This window comes from Muscardinus avellanarius, assembly GCF_963383645.1.
Source record: "Muscardinus avellanarius genome assembly, chromosome: 4".
Lineage (NCBI taxonomy): Eukaryota > Metazoa > Chordata > Mammalia > Rodentia > Gliridae > Muscardinus > Muscardinus avellanarius.
Genome location: NC_137789.1, coordinates 12,308,506 through 12,323,964, shown reverse-complemented (window position 1 = coordinate 12,323,964; position 15,459 = coordinate 12,308,506). Strand labels below are relative to the sequence as shown.

General features: G+C 49.8%; 1 protein-coding gene across 4 annotated transcripts in view; it reads right to left on the bottom strand.

Annotated features, from left to right (window-relative positions):
• Positions 1-6,283: 6,283 nt before the first annotated feature.
• The window catches only part of ASAP1 (ArfGAP with SH3 domain, ankyrin repeat and PH domain 1), a gene marked incomplete at both ends in the record, with an annotated part of 307,685 nt that continues 298,509 nt past the window's right edge, over positions 6,284-15,459 (bottom strand). For all 4 annotated transcript variants that reach the window (XM_080694994.1, XM_080694996.1, XM_080694995.1 and 1 more), the window contains 4 exons: positions 6,284-6,358; positions 9,442-9,564; positions 11,814-12,313; positions 13,257-13,315. In XM_080694994.1, coding sequence (XP_080551120.1) covers positions 6,284-6,358; positions 9,442-9,564; positions 11,814-12,313; positions 13,257-13,315 — 757 coding nt within the window. The remainder of the gene's footprint in view (positions 6,359-9,441; positions 9,565-11,813; positions 12,314-13,256; positions 13,316-15,459) is intronic.

Below are 15,459 nucleotides of genomic sequence, written 5' to 3'. Positions count from 1 at the left end.
ACACACACACACACGTTGTTTTGGGGGAGCTTCTCCTGCAAGCTGAACACTTGGGGTTTCTGGAGGGTGGGTGGACCTGAGAGGGCCGGGAGCACCTGCTTGGTTCCCATCACCCCAGGTCTCTGCATTTATGTCTTTTAGCCAATAAACATATTTCCCTGAGTTCTGTCAGCTGAGCTAACAAGTTATCCAACCCAAAGAGGGGGCAGTGGGAGCCTGATTTGTTGCAACCAGTGTGTTAAAAACAAAGGTAAAGCCAGGTAGGGCCAGGTGTGGTGGCGCATGCCTATTATTCCAGTACTTGGGAGGCTGAGACAAGAGGATCACAGGTTTGAGGTCAGCCTAAGCAACTTAAGACTCTCAGCAGCCTAGCAAAGACCCTGTTTCAAAACAAACAACAACAAAAAAATAAAGCCATGGTGATGTATCCCTATAATCCCAGTTTTTGGGCGGCTGAGACAGGAGGATTGCAGGTTCATGGCCAGTCTCAGCAATTTAGTGAGGCTCTCTGCAACTTAGTGAGACCCTGTTTAGAAGTTAAAAAAAAAAAAAGTAAAATAGGACTGGGGTGTAGCTCAGAGGTAGAATGTCCAGCTGGGGCCCCCTCCTCCCACAGAGGGACTGCTTGTTTGGTGTTGGGGAAAAACGGCACCTGTCAGAGGCGCAAGGTGAGTGCAGCAGAAGGCATGGGTGTGGTTTTCCCTCCCCTTCCAGTTCCTGCCAGGAGATTTCCTGGCCTTTTGAGCTCAAACATCCTGGGTGATGGCACGTTGAATGTCTGCCATCCACCAGTCTCCTTTCTCTGGTTTCTTACTTGTCGCTGGGAAGGCGAGGAAGGTTCTAGTCTTTTTTTTTTTTTGTGTGTGTGTGTGTGTGTGTGTGGTATTGGGGTTGAACCCAGTGGCATTCTACCTCTGAGCTATGCCTCCAGCCCTATTTTACTTATTCTGAAAGTGGGTCTAAGTTGAGGAGGGCTTCACTATGTTGCTGAGGCTGGCCTTGAACCCGCGATCCTCCTGCCTCAGTCTCCCAAGCCCCGGGATTACAGTCATGCACCACCATGCCTGGCTTCTTGTTTTTGAGCGGTGAGTGCTGACTAGGAGTCATGGCCCCGTGCAGGTGGAGCGCTCCACTCGCCGCGCTCATTACACAACTCATCCGCACGCAGTTCTGTGATACCAAGGTCACTCTTCTCCCATCTGAGCAGAGGAAGAAATGGACACTTGGGGGAGGTTAAGACTCAGGGTCCAGGCTCTTGATTCCAAAGCCTGATGCTTCTCCTCCTCCAATACTGTCCCTTCTGGGCCCCTTTAACGAAAGGTGATAGTTGGCTCAGCCAGGCCAAAGACCCGCCACCCTGAGGGCCGCACAGATGCTGCGGGTGACCGGAGCCCAAGGCCGAGGAGCCCATTGAGAATAAAGCATAGACACTCTAGGCCGGCATGGTGGCGCACGCTTGCAATGCCAGCATTTGAGAGGCTGAGATAGGAAGATTGTGGTTCGAGCTACTTAGGGAGGCCCTTTGCAACTCAGTGAGACCCTGTTTCAAAATAAAGAATAAAAAATAGGGCTGGGGGGGGCGTAGCTCAGAGGTAGAATGCCCCTGGGTTCCATCTCCAGTACCACAACCCCCTCCCTGCAAACACACACACACACACACACACACACACACACACACACACACCACAAAACAGGGCTGGGGATGGAGCTTGGTGGTAGAATGGCCCTGGGTTCCATCCCTAGTGTCACAAGCACAGAAATGATTGATTTCTGTCAAGTCATGATGTAACCTGAGCACCAGTCTTCTCATCTGTCAACAGGGAAGTACAGTTCCCTCTTCATACGGCCGCCCAGCGGACGTGACCCCGTGCCTGCACTCCGCTCGGCGCCCCGCCGACGGGCACCTCAGTACACGGTACTAGGAAAGGTGTGGGGGCCATGCCATGCAGCAGGGCACGGTGACTCTGGGGTGGCTGTGTCTTTAGCATGCTCTCCTCTCCCTGCTGCTCTGCTTCAGGGGCCACTGGAACACACCAACCTCAGCAGTAACTTAGGCTGGGCAGCCTTGGGGGAGGCACCCCCTCCTCGCTGTTAGCCGAGCCCCCAGCCATCATTCTGAACCCACCCTCTCTCGGATCTGCGGCCTCTCAGGACAGAGAATGAGTGGCAGGGATGGTATCCTTGACTCCAAGAAAGTGCCCGCATTCCAGAGCTGGAAGCCCAGGTGGAAGGGGCCAGGATTCAGAAGCCTCTGCCTTCCCCTGGCTGCTGGCTGTGGAGGCCAGGCCCAGGGTGTCTGCCCGCGGAAACCGAGGCTGGCTGCTGGAGAGGGAAGCCAGGTAGTTCCGAATAATCCATATACTGTGAAATTAGGGGAAAGATCTGCACTCAGGACAGATGAGACTACATGGGGACATCACCGCCCACCCCGTGGCTCAGGCGCACCCCAGAGTGGGGCACTTGAACTGCGGTCCCCACCTCGTGCCCGCGAGTGGCCCACTCAATGACACCCTTACAGAAGACGGACCACAAGTAAGGGAACCTGGGCCAGCCTCTGGTCTCACATCCCTGGGCAGAGGGGACAGCTGCTCTCCAGGGCTGAGTTATTACTCTCAAACAGGCACTGTTCCAGGCTTAAAGCGATGTGTCACCCAACGGGAAGTGACGTCTTTTGTAAGGAGATGGAAGCTGGATGCCCTACTGTCTAGACACCCAGGTCACTAGTCATTCCCAGAAATATCCTGATGGAGTTGGGCTTGGTGGCGCACACCTGTAATCCCAGTACTTGGGAGGCTGAGATAGGAGGATCGCATGTTCAAGGACAGCCTCAGTAAGTAGTGAGACTCTCAATGTTGTGAGACCCTGTTTCAAAAGTATAAGTAAATAAAATAGGGCAGGGGTGTAGCTCAGAGGTACAATATCCCTGGGTTCAATCCCCAGTACCAGAAACACAGAAAATCCTGGTGGGAAGTCGTGGCTTCCCCGCCAAAGCCTTTCCCCAGCCACAGTGTTTGTAGGACTTATTTGGTCTTGCTTTGTGAAGAGATTGAATTTACCAGCTTTCACGGAGGCACACTTGAATGACACGGAGACCAGTGTTCGGAAGTGTGGTCTCTGGCTAGAGCCTCAACAGCGCCCTCCTCCACGAGGTGGGAATCCCAAGGGCGACGCGGAGCTAGAACCACTTTGTTCTCCAGACTTGGTGACTGGTGCCATGAATCTCAGCCTCATTTCTGAGCCTGTTGAGGGGCCCGGGCCTGGGATGGGGCTCCCGAGAATTGGCGAGCTGCCAGATAGCGACAGGGCCCGAGTCTGCCCCACCATGACAGCTCCCTGGCGGAGACGCAGTGCGCTGCTGGCACTGTGCACTTTGGTTGCATTTGTGTGTGATTCTTGTGACACACAGGTACCGCTCCCTTTACGTGAACAGGGACAGAAGTGGGTGCAGCGGAGGGGGCAGGAGGGACCCCAGCGCTGAGGTCCGTCGTTGGTAAGCCAGGGACCGGGACGCACGCTTTTAAGAATTCAGAGCAGGAGCTCAGGAGTCCCTGGTAAAGCCAAGGAAGCCTTGATTCTCTCTAGTCAGAGGACGAGTAGGAGACTCACAAAATGGTCTGATTGCAGCTGTTGGGGGTCAACTGAGAATATATTTATTTAAAAGCAATTTTAGGTATTAAAAAAAAAAGTAGAAATGAACACATACAGTACTCACACTGTCACATTAAATACATGTGAAATGAAAGGTGTACTGATGTTTGATGGTAACAACCAGATGAGGATTCAGAACCAGACCAGTGGCACTAAGGGATTCCTATACAATATGTTGAAGTTCTAGGCAGTAAAAAAATAAATAGCGATTGCTGTTCAACAGTAAAATAACACACACACACACTATTTGCAGAATATTACTTTCTCCTCTGAGGGGAAAAGAACTAATTTTCTATTTTTTTTTGTAAGGTTTCCATACCTTCAAAATACTATATCATGTACAAAATTGTAGATAGTGGCTCGCTGAGTTTAAGAACGAGATAAGACTTAATTTCAACACGCTCTCCAATGATATTTCTGTCTTGTTTTCCTATGTCTTGCAGTAAGCTCGATTAGAAAGAAATTCTTGATGGACAACCAATGCCCAAAGAGGAAAAAAAAAAGAAGTTATGAAAAGAACATCTGTGTGAGTTGCTGCAACAGGGAAACAGAACGCACATCAATTCCATGGGTTTTTTGAGGTGCAGCCTTTGTGTTTCTTTAACTAATTTTCAGATCAGTTGAAAATAGTCTAGGCCACAAAAAAGAATGGCTCTTTAGTGTAACTTTAAACGTGCAAAGGAATGAATGACATGGGTGACCGGATGTCGACTTCCTGTCCTTACAGCAGCGTGGCTTTGGGACCAAGGCTGCTGGCGCTGCCGGTCACACGCCTCCAGACAAGGACTGAGCTCTGTGCTCGGGTTTGGTGTGGGCAAGCACGTGTGCCCCCACGCCGAGGAATCAAGAGCTTAAAACCGGCCTCCACCAGTAGCCGATAAAATGTTTTGCAGGTATGACGTGCATGGTTTATTTTTCAGGTGGTTATTCAACATTTTCACAGGAACCACTGGAGCAGAATTAAACTGATATTTACTGAGCAAGGTGACCACGAGAGAGGGGATTCTATGGGACTGGTGGGGAATTGTGCTTCTGTGAAATTACGGTTTCTCATTCATTGCTAAGATTATCTACTTAAAAATATCAGTCCTATTAGAAGACTAATATTTCAGTCTTGCCAAAAGGGCAATTTAGGCAAATGTGACGTCAGAACGGCACATGAGCCTCGGAATCAGGGAACGGCCCCAGTGACTGGAGCAGGACCAACGTATTCTTGTCCAGAATTCAGAATGTTGAAGACGGAAATACAACGTTCTTAATGGTCTAATAAGTATGGCTGGGGTGAAAACAAAAATAAGATATAGAGACAGATAGACACGCGCAGGCCTTGCAGGGAGAGAGCTTTTCCACTGTGCAATTCATAGCAGCGTTCCAAAACTTGGTTATGAATTGACTTGAAGGGGACATGTCCATTGGAGAGAGCTTAAGATTGGGGAAATTTATCTATAACTGGGGTTTAAGAAAGGGATTAGAAAAAGAAAGCTTGGTTTCAGCACTTGGATTCTCTGCTGAAATAACTGTGTGAAGGGTTGACTACTAAATTCTTCTTCTTGAACAATCTTTTAAAAGTTTAAATGTATCCAAGAACCAAGAAAATAATTTAAAAGCAACACTTTAGATGCTTCAACGCGACTGAGGGGTGTGATCTGTAATACAAGAGGCAAATTCATACTCTCGAGAAGGCCAAATGACTAGAAACAAATATTGGTGCAACCTTATAATTTCTGCTTTAATGGCAATCAAGTTTAAAAAAATGTACAGTTCAACTTACTCACACTAGTGATTCCTTTATAAAAGGCAGATTTCAGGTAAGCTTCTAGATGCATGCATAATGTAGAGGCTAATGTTTTCTGGCAGTCCTTGGTTCCTGAAAGTTGAACTTCATCAGACGTGTTTAAGCTTTTGTCAAAATAGCCATGAAGGATATGTTATTTTTGCATAATGAGGTAATATCTCAGGGGCGGGCGCTCGTCGTCATAGACAGTATAAATCCACCTGTCTAAACTTGCATGAGGCTGTGTGCATTGGAAAATGCCACCAACAGTTTTGGGTCAGTGAGAATTTGTTGAAGGAGTAACACTTACATTGAACTGAGCACTTTTCTGTAATAAATACCAAAGTAGGTTTTTGTAGCTGTAAACTGTGTACACAGATAACTACAGGCTGGTCTGTCACGGACCTAACTAGGAGTGTCACCTGGAGAACAGAACCCACCTCTTTGCTAATGTTGCATCTTCAGTAACACAATTGAGAATACTGCATTGTAAGGAAGAGTCAATTCTATGCCCTTCAGTGGTTGCCGGAGACCACTTCTACTGCGAAGCCAGCAGTTCCTATACTTCTGTTTCTTGTTTGTTTGCTTGTAAAACAGCATAGATAGAGAGATGTAAGTGCTAGACGCCGAGGATGGCTTTGGCAAACCAGTAAGGCGCGCCGGGTCCCGAGGCTACCCTAATACTGGCAAAGGCAGAAGACCACAGGGTATTTACAGTACATACTATATCCCCCTCCTGAGGTGGCCCTTCCATGAGTTTCTTACTCTGTAACAGCAGCTATATACACATTGTGCACAGGGTTACACGGAGGCAGCAGTCTTGCATGAAGGGTGTAGACAATCTTAAGGTTCTGCTTTTTGCTAGTCAGACAGGATGTGAACAAAGGACACCGGGAAAACCCCTTTCCTTTCGGGCTGTCCTTCGATGTGCCCAATCTGCAGGGAAAAAAGACAGTGGTCAGGCGGCGGCCCTGGGACGTGCAGGTGGTCAGAGCCAGGTGGAGTCTGCCCACAGATCTGGGGTGGGATCCCAGGCTCAGCCTTCCCTGCCCTTTGGTGCACCAGGGAGCTAAATGGCCTAAACTATGTGACAAGACAACAGAGCAGAAGACAGAGCTTACAGACAGGCTCTGCCACTCGCGTCTGCACGGATCTCACCATCCACGCAGAGCGCAGAGGTGGAGTAACCTGTAACTAGCCCTCGGCTGCCCAGGCTTCAGTCTGCAGGCCCAGGTTCTGAGCCAGGTGCTTGCAGCCTGTCCAGCTGGAGGGCCTCAGACCACCTCGCTAAGCTTCTCATTTGTTAAACGGGGCAAAAAGTAAACAAAAATAAAACCCTTCTTCCTAGGCTTGCATGCTTACTTTAAAAAGCGCGCGCGCGCACACACACACACACACACACACACACACACACTTGTGTGTACCACTCACTTGTCTTTTTTGTTTTTTTTGCAGTACCAGGGATTGAATCCAGGAGCATTCTACCTCTGAGTGACATTCCCAGCTCAATTTTTTTTTTTTATTCTTTATTGTTGAAACAGGGTCTCACTAAGTAGCTGAGGCTGGCCCCCAACCTGCAATCCTCCTGTCTCTGCCTCCCGAGTACTGGGATTCCAAGTGTGTGCCACTGCGCCCGGCTTACTTGTCTTCTAGTTGCTGTGGGGAGGATATTGTGAATGCCTGATGCTGGTGGCCTATGACAATTTTGTTGTCTGCTACATAAGCCTATGAGCTATGGTTATACAAAAAATCCTTCTGGTTACCTCAATGAGGTCAGGACCTTAATTAGGTCATTAAATTCCCTTTAATGACCTAATTAAGAGAATCATATCATGAGATATGATTCTCATCATATCAAAGAGCACCAAAGAGAATCATATCATGAGACTTCAACAGAAAGAATAAGAAGACCATGTACGTAGGCTTTGAAGGCCAAATATACAAAGGTGGTCCAAGAGCCGAACAGAATCAGCTAGGCAGGGCTGGCTCTCATTTTCCCTCCAGGAAGCACTTGCAGTGTGGAGGGCCGTGTCCAGCCCAGGGCTGGTTCCTTCATCTGTGATGACTGGGAGCGGGTGTCCTTGCTACGGCCCTCCTTACCTGAGAAGTACAGTTAAGACCTGGCCTGCTCACCAACCCATGGTCTTAGTTGGGCTCATGGAGCGAGAGGGCTGTGGGTGCCAGGCCATTGCTAGGACGTGTGGCAACATCTTTGCCTGGCTGGCCATGGCCATGTGCCGACGGTCCCGAGAATCTCCCCCGAGAGCAATGCTAGCGACACCAAAGGACACTCTCCTCTGCCCCCAGGAGTCTCTGTGGGAGTCACCAGTTTCTTAGCAAAGAACACGATCACTGCTGGATTGTGAGAGTATTAACGGATTACAAGGTGAGCTGTGACCCCCTTGTGAGGCAGGATTAACTGTGCCCAGTCTTTTTCAGAGAAAGCAGGTTTACAGAAGGGACATATTTTATTCAAGGCCACAGAGCTGGTGACTGGCTGGAGACTTCAGCGTCCCTCTCCTCGACACTGTCCTGGGTTGGCGCTCTGACAGGCTGCGAGGGCCCGGGCACAGCCCAGCTTGTCCTGCCCCGAGAGGGAAGAGCAAGCCCTTGTCGCGTCGTCCTGCAGTTTCCTAACCTCAGCGCTACCCATGTTCTTTCCTATGGGGCGTCCTGAGCACCACAGGATGTCGGGCCACCCACTGGATGCCCACCGCACCCACCTTTCCCAGGTCCCAGCAATCAAAACATGTCCAGCTACTGTCTGAAGTCCCAAAAAGCAAAGCTGCCCCCTGCTGAGAATTGCTGCTTTGGTCCAAGCAAAAACCCACCGGCCCTACATGGTCCAAAGGAAGAGACAGCAACGTGGTGCGGGCTTTGCAACAGGGAAGCAAATGGGCTTCCGTGCAGCTGCAGGTCTGCTGGCCAAGGGACGGGGTTTCTGCTCTGCCTGGGCCTGGGCCTGGCAGTCCCCACAGGAAGACGTCCAGTACTTGGCATGCTGGGACAGGAGGATTATAAACTTTTTTTTTTTTTTTTTTTTTTGTGGTACTGGGGGTGGAACCCAGGGGCTTTCTACCTCCAGGTTCTACTCCCAGACCATTTTTATACTTTATTTGAAAATAGGGTCTCACTAAGTTGCTGAGAGCCTAAGTAGCTGATGCTGGCTTCAAATCTGTGCGATCCTCTTGTCTCAGCCTCCCAAGCTCTGGGATCACAAGCATGCGCCATCACGCCTGGCTAAGAGGATTATAATTTTGAGGCCAGCCTCAGCAACTTAGTGAGACTGTTTTCCAATAAAATAAAATAAAATAAAACAAAACCCAAGAAGGACTGGGGGTGCACTTCAGTGGTAGAGAGTTCCTGGGTCCAGTCCCCAGTGCAAAGGAAAAAAAAAAAATGGAGCTCTGAGGATGTGGCAAGATAAGCAAAGAGCAGAGGCTTTGGGGTCAGGGCCAACGTGGAATTGTGTGTGTGTGTGTGTGTGTGTGTGTGTGTGTGTGTGTGTGTGTGTATTACTGGGGAATGAACTCAGGGGCATTCTACCTCCAAGCTTTACCCCTAGCCCTATTTTATTTTTAATTTTGAAACAAGAGCTTGCTAAATTGCTGAGGCTGGTCTCGAACCTACGATCGTCCGGTCTCCGCCTCCCAGGTACAGGATTACTAGGTGTGTGCCACCATGCCCGGCTCAGCTCAGAATCTTGACTTTGCCTCCTTATTGTCTATGTGGGACCTTGGCAATGGGCTCGACTTTTTGGAACTTTCGTTTTACAACTGAAAACTTAGAAAACACAAGGTTGTTGTGTGGTACCATGGGAAAAGCACATACATATGCTAATTTCCTTGACCCATTTTTGCAGCACTAAGTGTTTTTCTTACACATGCTGCAGTGACAGCAAAGAGCAGGCGCGGAATGCTGCGGGCCGGCGGCCCCTGGCGCGGAGCTGCCCTCGGGCTGCGGTGTCTGCCAGGCACGTGCGGTGTGTGAATGGAGGATCAGATGGGGTCTGTACCTACCCACCACTCCTGGTCCTCTTCCCCCGTGACAATAATCACTTCTCCCTCGATGAACGTGAGCTCGTCGTCGTTGTCCGCCTGGCAGTCGTAAATGGTCTTCACGCGCCTCACTTTATTCTTCCCCTTTGATAAAGAAACTGAGTTTTAGTGGAAAGGGTCATCTGAAGGCATAAAAGTGCTTCCTGCAAATGACTTCGCCTCACCCTGCCCCGAGTTCCTCGTGCGTGCGTGTGTGTGTGTGCGTGTGTGTGCACATGCACACGCTGCGGGTAGGTGCCGGCCACGCCCCCCAAGGATGGCAGACCCTTTCTCCGCTGGTGAGTGGCATGTTGGGGGTCAGGCGTTGCCAAGTTATTTTTCATAGTAAGCAAACAATGTGGGTAGGGATCAAAATTCATCTTCACTAAAACACATGCGCGCGCTGCCCTCCCCCACCCACATCAGCTTGCAGAAATGACAGCAGAGGCTAAAAATGTTTTTTAGGAAACATGATGTAAAGCAAAGCATGCAGCTTCTGCACAGCAAACTGCAGCATCAACACATTTCTCAGTCCCCTCGTGCAAAACAGCAGGTCAGGACACGCTGCGGAGCCTGGCAGGATCAGCTGGGGAGGGGAGGACTCTGCGCGGTTCCCCAAACAGCTGCAATTTTGACAGTTTTGACTTGGGCTTTTATTGGCTGGGCTTCCGGTTCTTTGCAAACAGAAAGGTGGAAATAGAGACATCACCTTCTAAAGAATACTGTTAGCACGCAAGTAATTGAACACTTAGCAATATAACAGCAGCCTGTTTCTTTAAAGTGTTTTGGGTCAAGAGACTCTGCCTTTCTGCCCCTGGGTTCTCCCCAACCCCGTGATCAGTTCTGAGCTCCCCGGGGCGCACCAGTGGGGTCTGGGAATCCTGGCAGGGCAGTGGCAGCTTAAGGTGGCCATTTCAAGGCTGACTGAGAGCAACCAAGAAGGCCCATCATGTGTTCATTTATCATGGGAAGCACTACGTGAGACGCCACGACTACAAAACAGGCAGCATGAACTGGAATCCTGCACGTCAAGTGAGGCCATCAGAGGCGTCTGGGAATTGGGCGAGAGTTCATGTGAGAATATCAGAAGGACCTGGATCCCACCCATGGTAGGCTCATATCCATGGCAAGCTTATTTTATTTTTCTTACCTTTCTTTTAGTATTGATGTGATATACTTATTTTGTTCTGCGGTACTGGGGATGGAACCAGGGGCATTCTACCTCTGAGCTACACCCTCAGCCCTATTTTTCACTCTTTACTTTGTGGAGGGCCTCACTAAGTAGCTGAGGAGTCCCGTGAACCGTGATCCTCCGGTCTCAGCTTTGTGATACACTTCTTTGGTTGTTATTATTTTGCAGTGCTGGGACTAAGCCCAGGTCCTTGCTCACACTAGGCAAGTGTTCTCCCACTGAGCTACATCTCCAGCCTGTTTTTAAAGTTTTTGAGACAGGGTCTTGCTAAGTTGCCAGGGCAGGCTTGGAATTTGTGATCCTGTTGCCTTGGCCTCTCGAGTTGCTGGGGTTACAGGTATCGCCACCATGCCTGGTACATACACTTTTGTTTTTGGTACTGAGGATTGAACCCAGTAGAGCCTTAGCCCTCTTTATTTTGAAACAGGCTCTCACTAAGCTGCCAAGGGTCTCGTTAATTGCTGAGGCTGCCCTCAAACTTGCCACCCTCCTTAGTCTCCAAAGTACTTGGATTACAGGAATGTTGAGATTACAGGTGTGTGCCACCATGCCAGGCTTGTCTGATACGTTTTTACTGTAACGTTGCTTTATAATAAAATGTGAGTGGGGCAGCGCTCTCATGCCCAGTGGGAGGAGCCTTTAGCTTCCTCCTTGACGGTGCTCCTCAACCTGAGGTGCTTGTGCTCTAGGAGGCCCAGCTGGGCGCAGGAGAGACCGCCTGCTACATCTCCCTGGAGATGCATGTTTCCACCAAGACTGTGGAGGGATTTAAAATATGGATGATACAGAGTAGGAGACGTACAGAGTAGGGCAGCCTCTTTGGGCGTTCCCTCCAGGAAGATGCGGGGAGCAGCTCTGACTCAGAAGACATTCAGTGTCCCCTGGAGTGGAGATCTGCAGTGCTACGGGAAAGGAGCGGGCCCACCTCAAGGCTCCTGTGTAAGAGCGCCACTGCTGAATGTGCTGCTCGCTGGTCGCCGTTTGTCTATGCGCTCGGTCACAGCCCCGTGACTATGTGAGGCACTGAAGCCAGGTCTCACAGCCCACCCTCAGCCTGAACCAGGGCACAGCCGTGCAGCGGGCCCAGGCGCAGTCTCCCGCTACGCCCTAAGGAAGCCTGCCCGCCTTCAGAGAGTGCAGAGCCTCCAGAGGCGCCACCCACCGTGTTGATTTTCCTGGGCAGCGGCACCGGCGTCTCTGGCAGGGTGGGCGTGAGGTCGTTGGAGTCTTCAGATGCTTGCTTCTGGAGGGCATCTCTGGACTGCACGTGTGGGGACAGATCTGCTGGGTGTGACTTCTGCGCCCCCTCAGGGGGTTGCTGAGCCTTGGGCGAGATGTCGCTAGGCTGGGACTTTGCGAGTAGGTCTCCCAGCTGTGGTTTGGGGGGCAGGTCCTTCATCTGTGGTTTGGGAGGCAAGTCTGAGAGCTGGGGCTTGGGCGGCAGGTCGCCCAGCTGGGGCTTGGGCGGCAACTCTCCGGGCTTAGGTGGCAAATCTCCAATTTGGGGCTTGGGGGCTAGTTCTGTGGGCTTCGGGGGTAGGTCTCCGGGTGGTGGCTTTTGGGGTAACTCTGCCAACTGTGACGATTTCTGGAAAATCTCAGGCGGGATGTTGGCTTTGTCTAGGGAGAGATGATGGCTCGTTTCTGTTTTCCTTAGTGCCACTGTGGGAAGCAATCAGAGAGAGGCAGGTCATGGGAATGGGAACGGAACGCAGGGTGGAGGGTGTCGCCGCCACCTTGAAGAGGCAAAGCCACCTTGAAGAGCACTCTCTCCAGAGAGCACTTGGAACGAAGCCACCTGGCCAGACCTGGCCGCCATGAGGGCTTAAGGAGGCAGGGCTGGAAGCCAGAGCGGCTCAGGCTTTAAGGCTTCAATTTCTTAAGAATAGGATGTCCACAGTGACCCAGAATTAAAAAATAACCATAAATGTAATAGTTTATAGAAAATTGGAACAGTTAAAAAAAACTCTACCATAAGCCTTCCACCTAAATGTCACTGTTAACATTTTGATACATTTCCTTTTTGGTTTTCTATGTATTTCCTATAGATATAACTCTTATTTATATACTGTTTTAGCAAGAGCATTTGTCTCATTATTATGATTCTCTATTAGAGCAAATGTGATTTTGAGGGACATTTGATTAAATTTTACTGTTATATTATAATTTATTTCTGTTATTTTATATGATTCATGCACTATATAAGTAAAAAGTTTCTTCTGCCACTCACCCTCCTCCCAAGCAATACACAATCACATGTGTGAAGTGACCACATCATCTGCCCGCGACCACAGCTAGCAAGTGAGAAGCTGGAAATGGCTTCCAGGTCTCCCTGACCCCTCTTCTGAAGGAGTAATTTTTTAATTAAAAATTTTTTTTTATCGGTACATTGTAGTTGTATTTTTTTTAAGGAAATGTACAGTGTCTTGCTATTAGTAAATGCTGAGTTTATAAAGACCTTTGTTTATGTAACAGTATTAACTGGATGTTGACTTTGTGTCAGGTGATGCCCTCGGGCATCAATTTGGGACAGATCAGTAAACAAAGGAGATGACACCTCTGTACAGTGACATTTTAACATGTGAATACAAGAGAGAAATCTTACCTTTCTGAGGTAGTTTAGGAAGAACTCTTGGGCCAAGGGCAGTCTTAGCAGAACTGGTGCTAATTAATAAACAACAACTGTTTAGGATCTAAAAGTGCTATAATATTAAAATGATCTATTATTCAAGGAAACCAAAGACATTTACAGAACTATCTAAAGAATCCTTTCAATGTTTGACAAAATATTCTGTATTTCAGCTTGCTTGGCTGAAGATGCAGGAAGAAAATGGAGAGAGAGAGAGAGAGAGAGAGAGAGAGAGAGACAGACAGACAGACAGACAGACAGAGACAGACAATATCCTTAAATTGAGTTTGATAAAGCCCAATACCTCCATTTCACATCTCAGCCATGTGTGTGAGAGCGCTTGGCGCACTCCAAGTTAGGAACCCAGCACGGGTCACTGAAGCCATCCTACAGAGCCCCGCAGCCCCCACTCTGAGGCGAGGAGACCCAAAGGGCGTCACCAGCCACCCGTGGTGGGGTGCACGTCCAGCCCCAGCTCCTGGCAGGCTACCTCACTTGCTCCTCTACACCACGGCAGGTGGCTGGGGAGGGGGTTCTCAGGCCTCCGCCTGCCCTGGCATGGCCTCCTGATGGAGGACATGTAAACGATGGGGGTAAAACTGCCCAAGCCCCCCAGGCTTGACACGGGGCGGCGGCTGCTGGCAGGAAGCTATTCTCTCCCTCTAACTCGAGGCTGTGGCGACCCTCAGAGCACACCAGGAACACCGTGCACCAAGCAAGGGCCGGCCCCATCTGCCAAGAACCTGTGCAGGTTCTCCGGTGTCCTTTCCTGTCACCCGATGTCCTGCAACTTGGCTGCTTGTTCTTCTTTCTCTCCTAACTGCATTTTAAAGAAAAGGAAGCTGGGCGCCGTGACCCACACCTGTAATCCCAGTACTTGGGGGGCTGAGGCGGGAGGCCCAAAGGGCAGCCCCGGCAACTTAGGGAGACTCTCAGCAACCTAGGAGTCCCTGTTTCAAGCTTCTGTCCTCACTCAGGCCCCCTTCAACAAGACTTGGGGCTTCCAAGTGGGGAGAGAGGTGCACAGCAAGCACAGAGAAAATGGCCGTTGTTTTTTTGGTACTGGGGATTGAAGCCAGGGGTGTTCTACCTCTGAGCTAGATCCCCCAGACTCTTTTTATTTTGAAACCAGGGTCTTGTTAAGTTACCACTCTTGTCTCAAACCTGTGATGTTCCCATCTCATCTTCCCCAGTACAGAGATTATGGGCATGCATCACCACACTCAGCCCATAATCTGGGTTTTGCTGTTGTTTTGTTCTGGGTGCTAGGTATTGGACTCAGATGCATTCTACATCTGAGCTATACCCCCAGACCAATTTTTCATTCTTTATTTTGAAACAGGGTCTCACTAAGTTGCGGAGGGCCTCACTAAGTAGCTGAGGCTGGCCATGAACCTGGATCCCCCGTCTCAGCCTCCCAAGTACTGGAACTACAAGCCTGCACAACCACACCCGGCTCTTGTATTTTTGGTTTTGAAATGGTCTCACTACGTTGCTGAGGCTGGCCTCGAACCTGGGCTCTACCTGTCTCTGCCTCCTAACTACTGGGATTACAGGCATGCAACACCACAGCTGGCTGAAGAGTATCGTACTTTTTATTTTTAAGTCTTCAAAAGGGGTCAAGAAGAAAATAATAAAATCACTTAATTAAAACACAAAAAATAAAAACAGCAACCCATTCTGACAGGAGTTTAGTTGCTGACTACTGTTGACTACAGCCAGCAGGGCTGTGAAGGCGGCCCCGTGCTGTCCTGTGGCTGCAGACCTGCACCTGGCCAGGGCAGTCCCTCCTGGTCCAGCAGCAGCAGGACATGTATGTACACAGACTGAGTACATTTGGCTGTGATAGGAGGAATGCAGGTTCAAGGACAGCCTCAGCGATGTACTTTGGCTTTCGGTAACCCAGTGAGACCCTGTGAGTGTAGCTTAGAGGTAGAATGGCTGTGGATTCAGGACACACACGCACATAGGAAGGGAAGGAGGGAGAGAGGGAGGGAGGAAGGGAGGGAGGAAGGGAGAAAGAGGGAGAGGGAGAGAGAGAAAGAGGACAACACTCACTTTCTCATTGTAACCCACACAGCTCATGACCACTCTGAGAAGCCCTGGGAAGCAGCTAATGCCCATTTCTATAATTCTGTCCATTGCAACCATGAGCCTGTGGAAGGGAACCCCTAAGGCT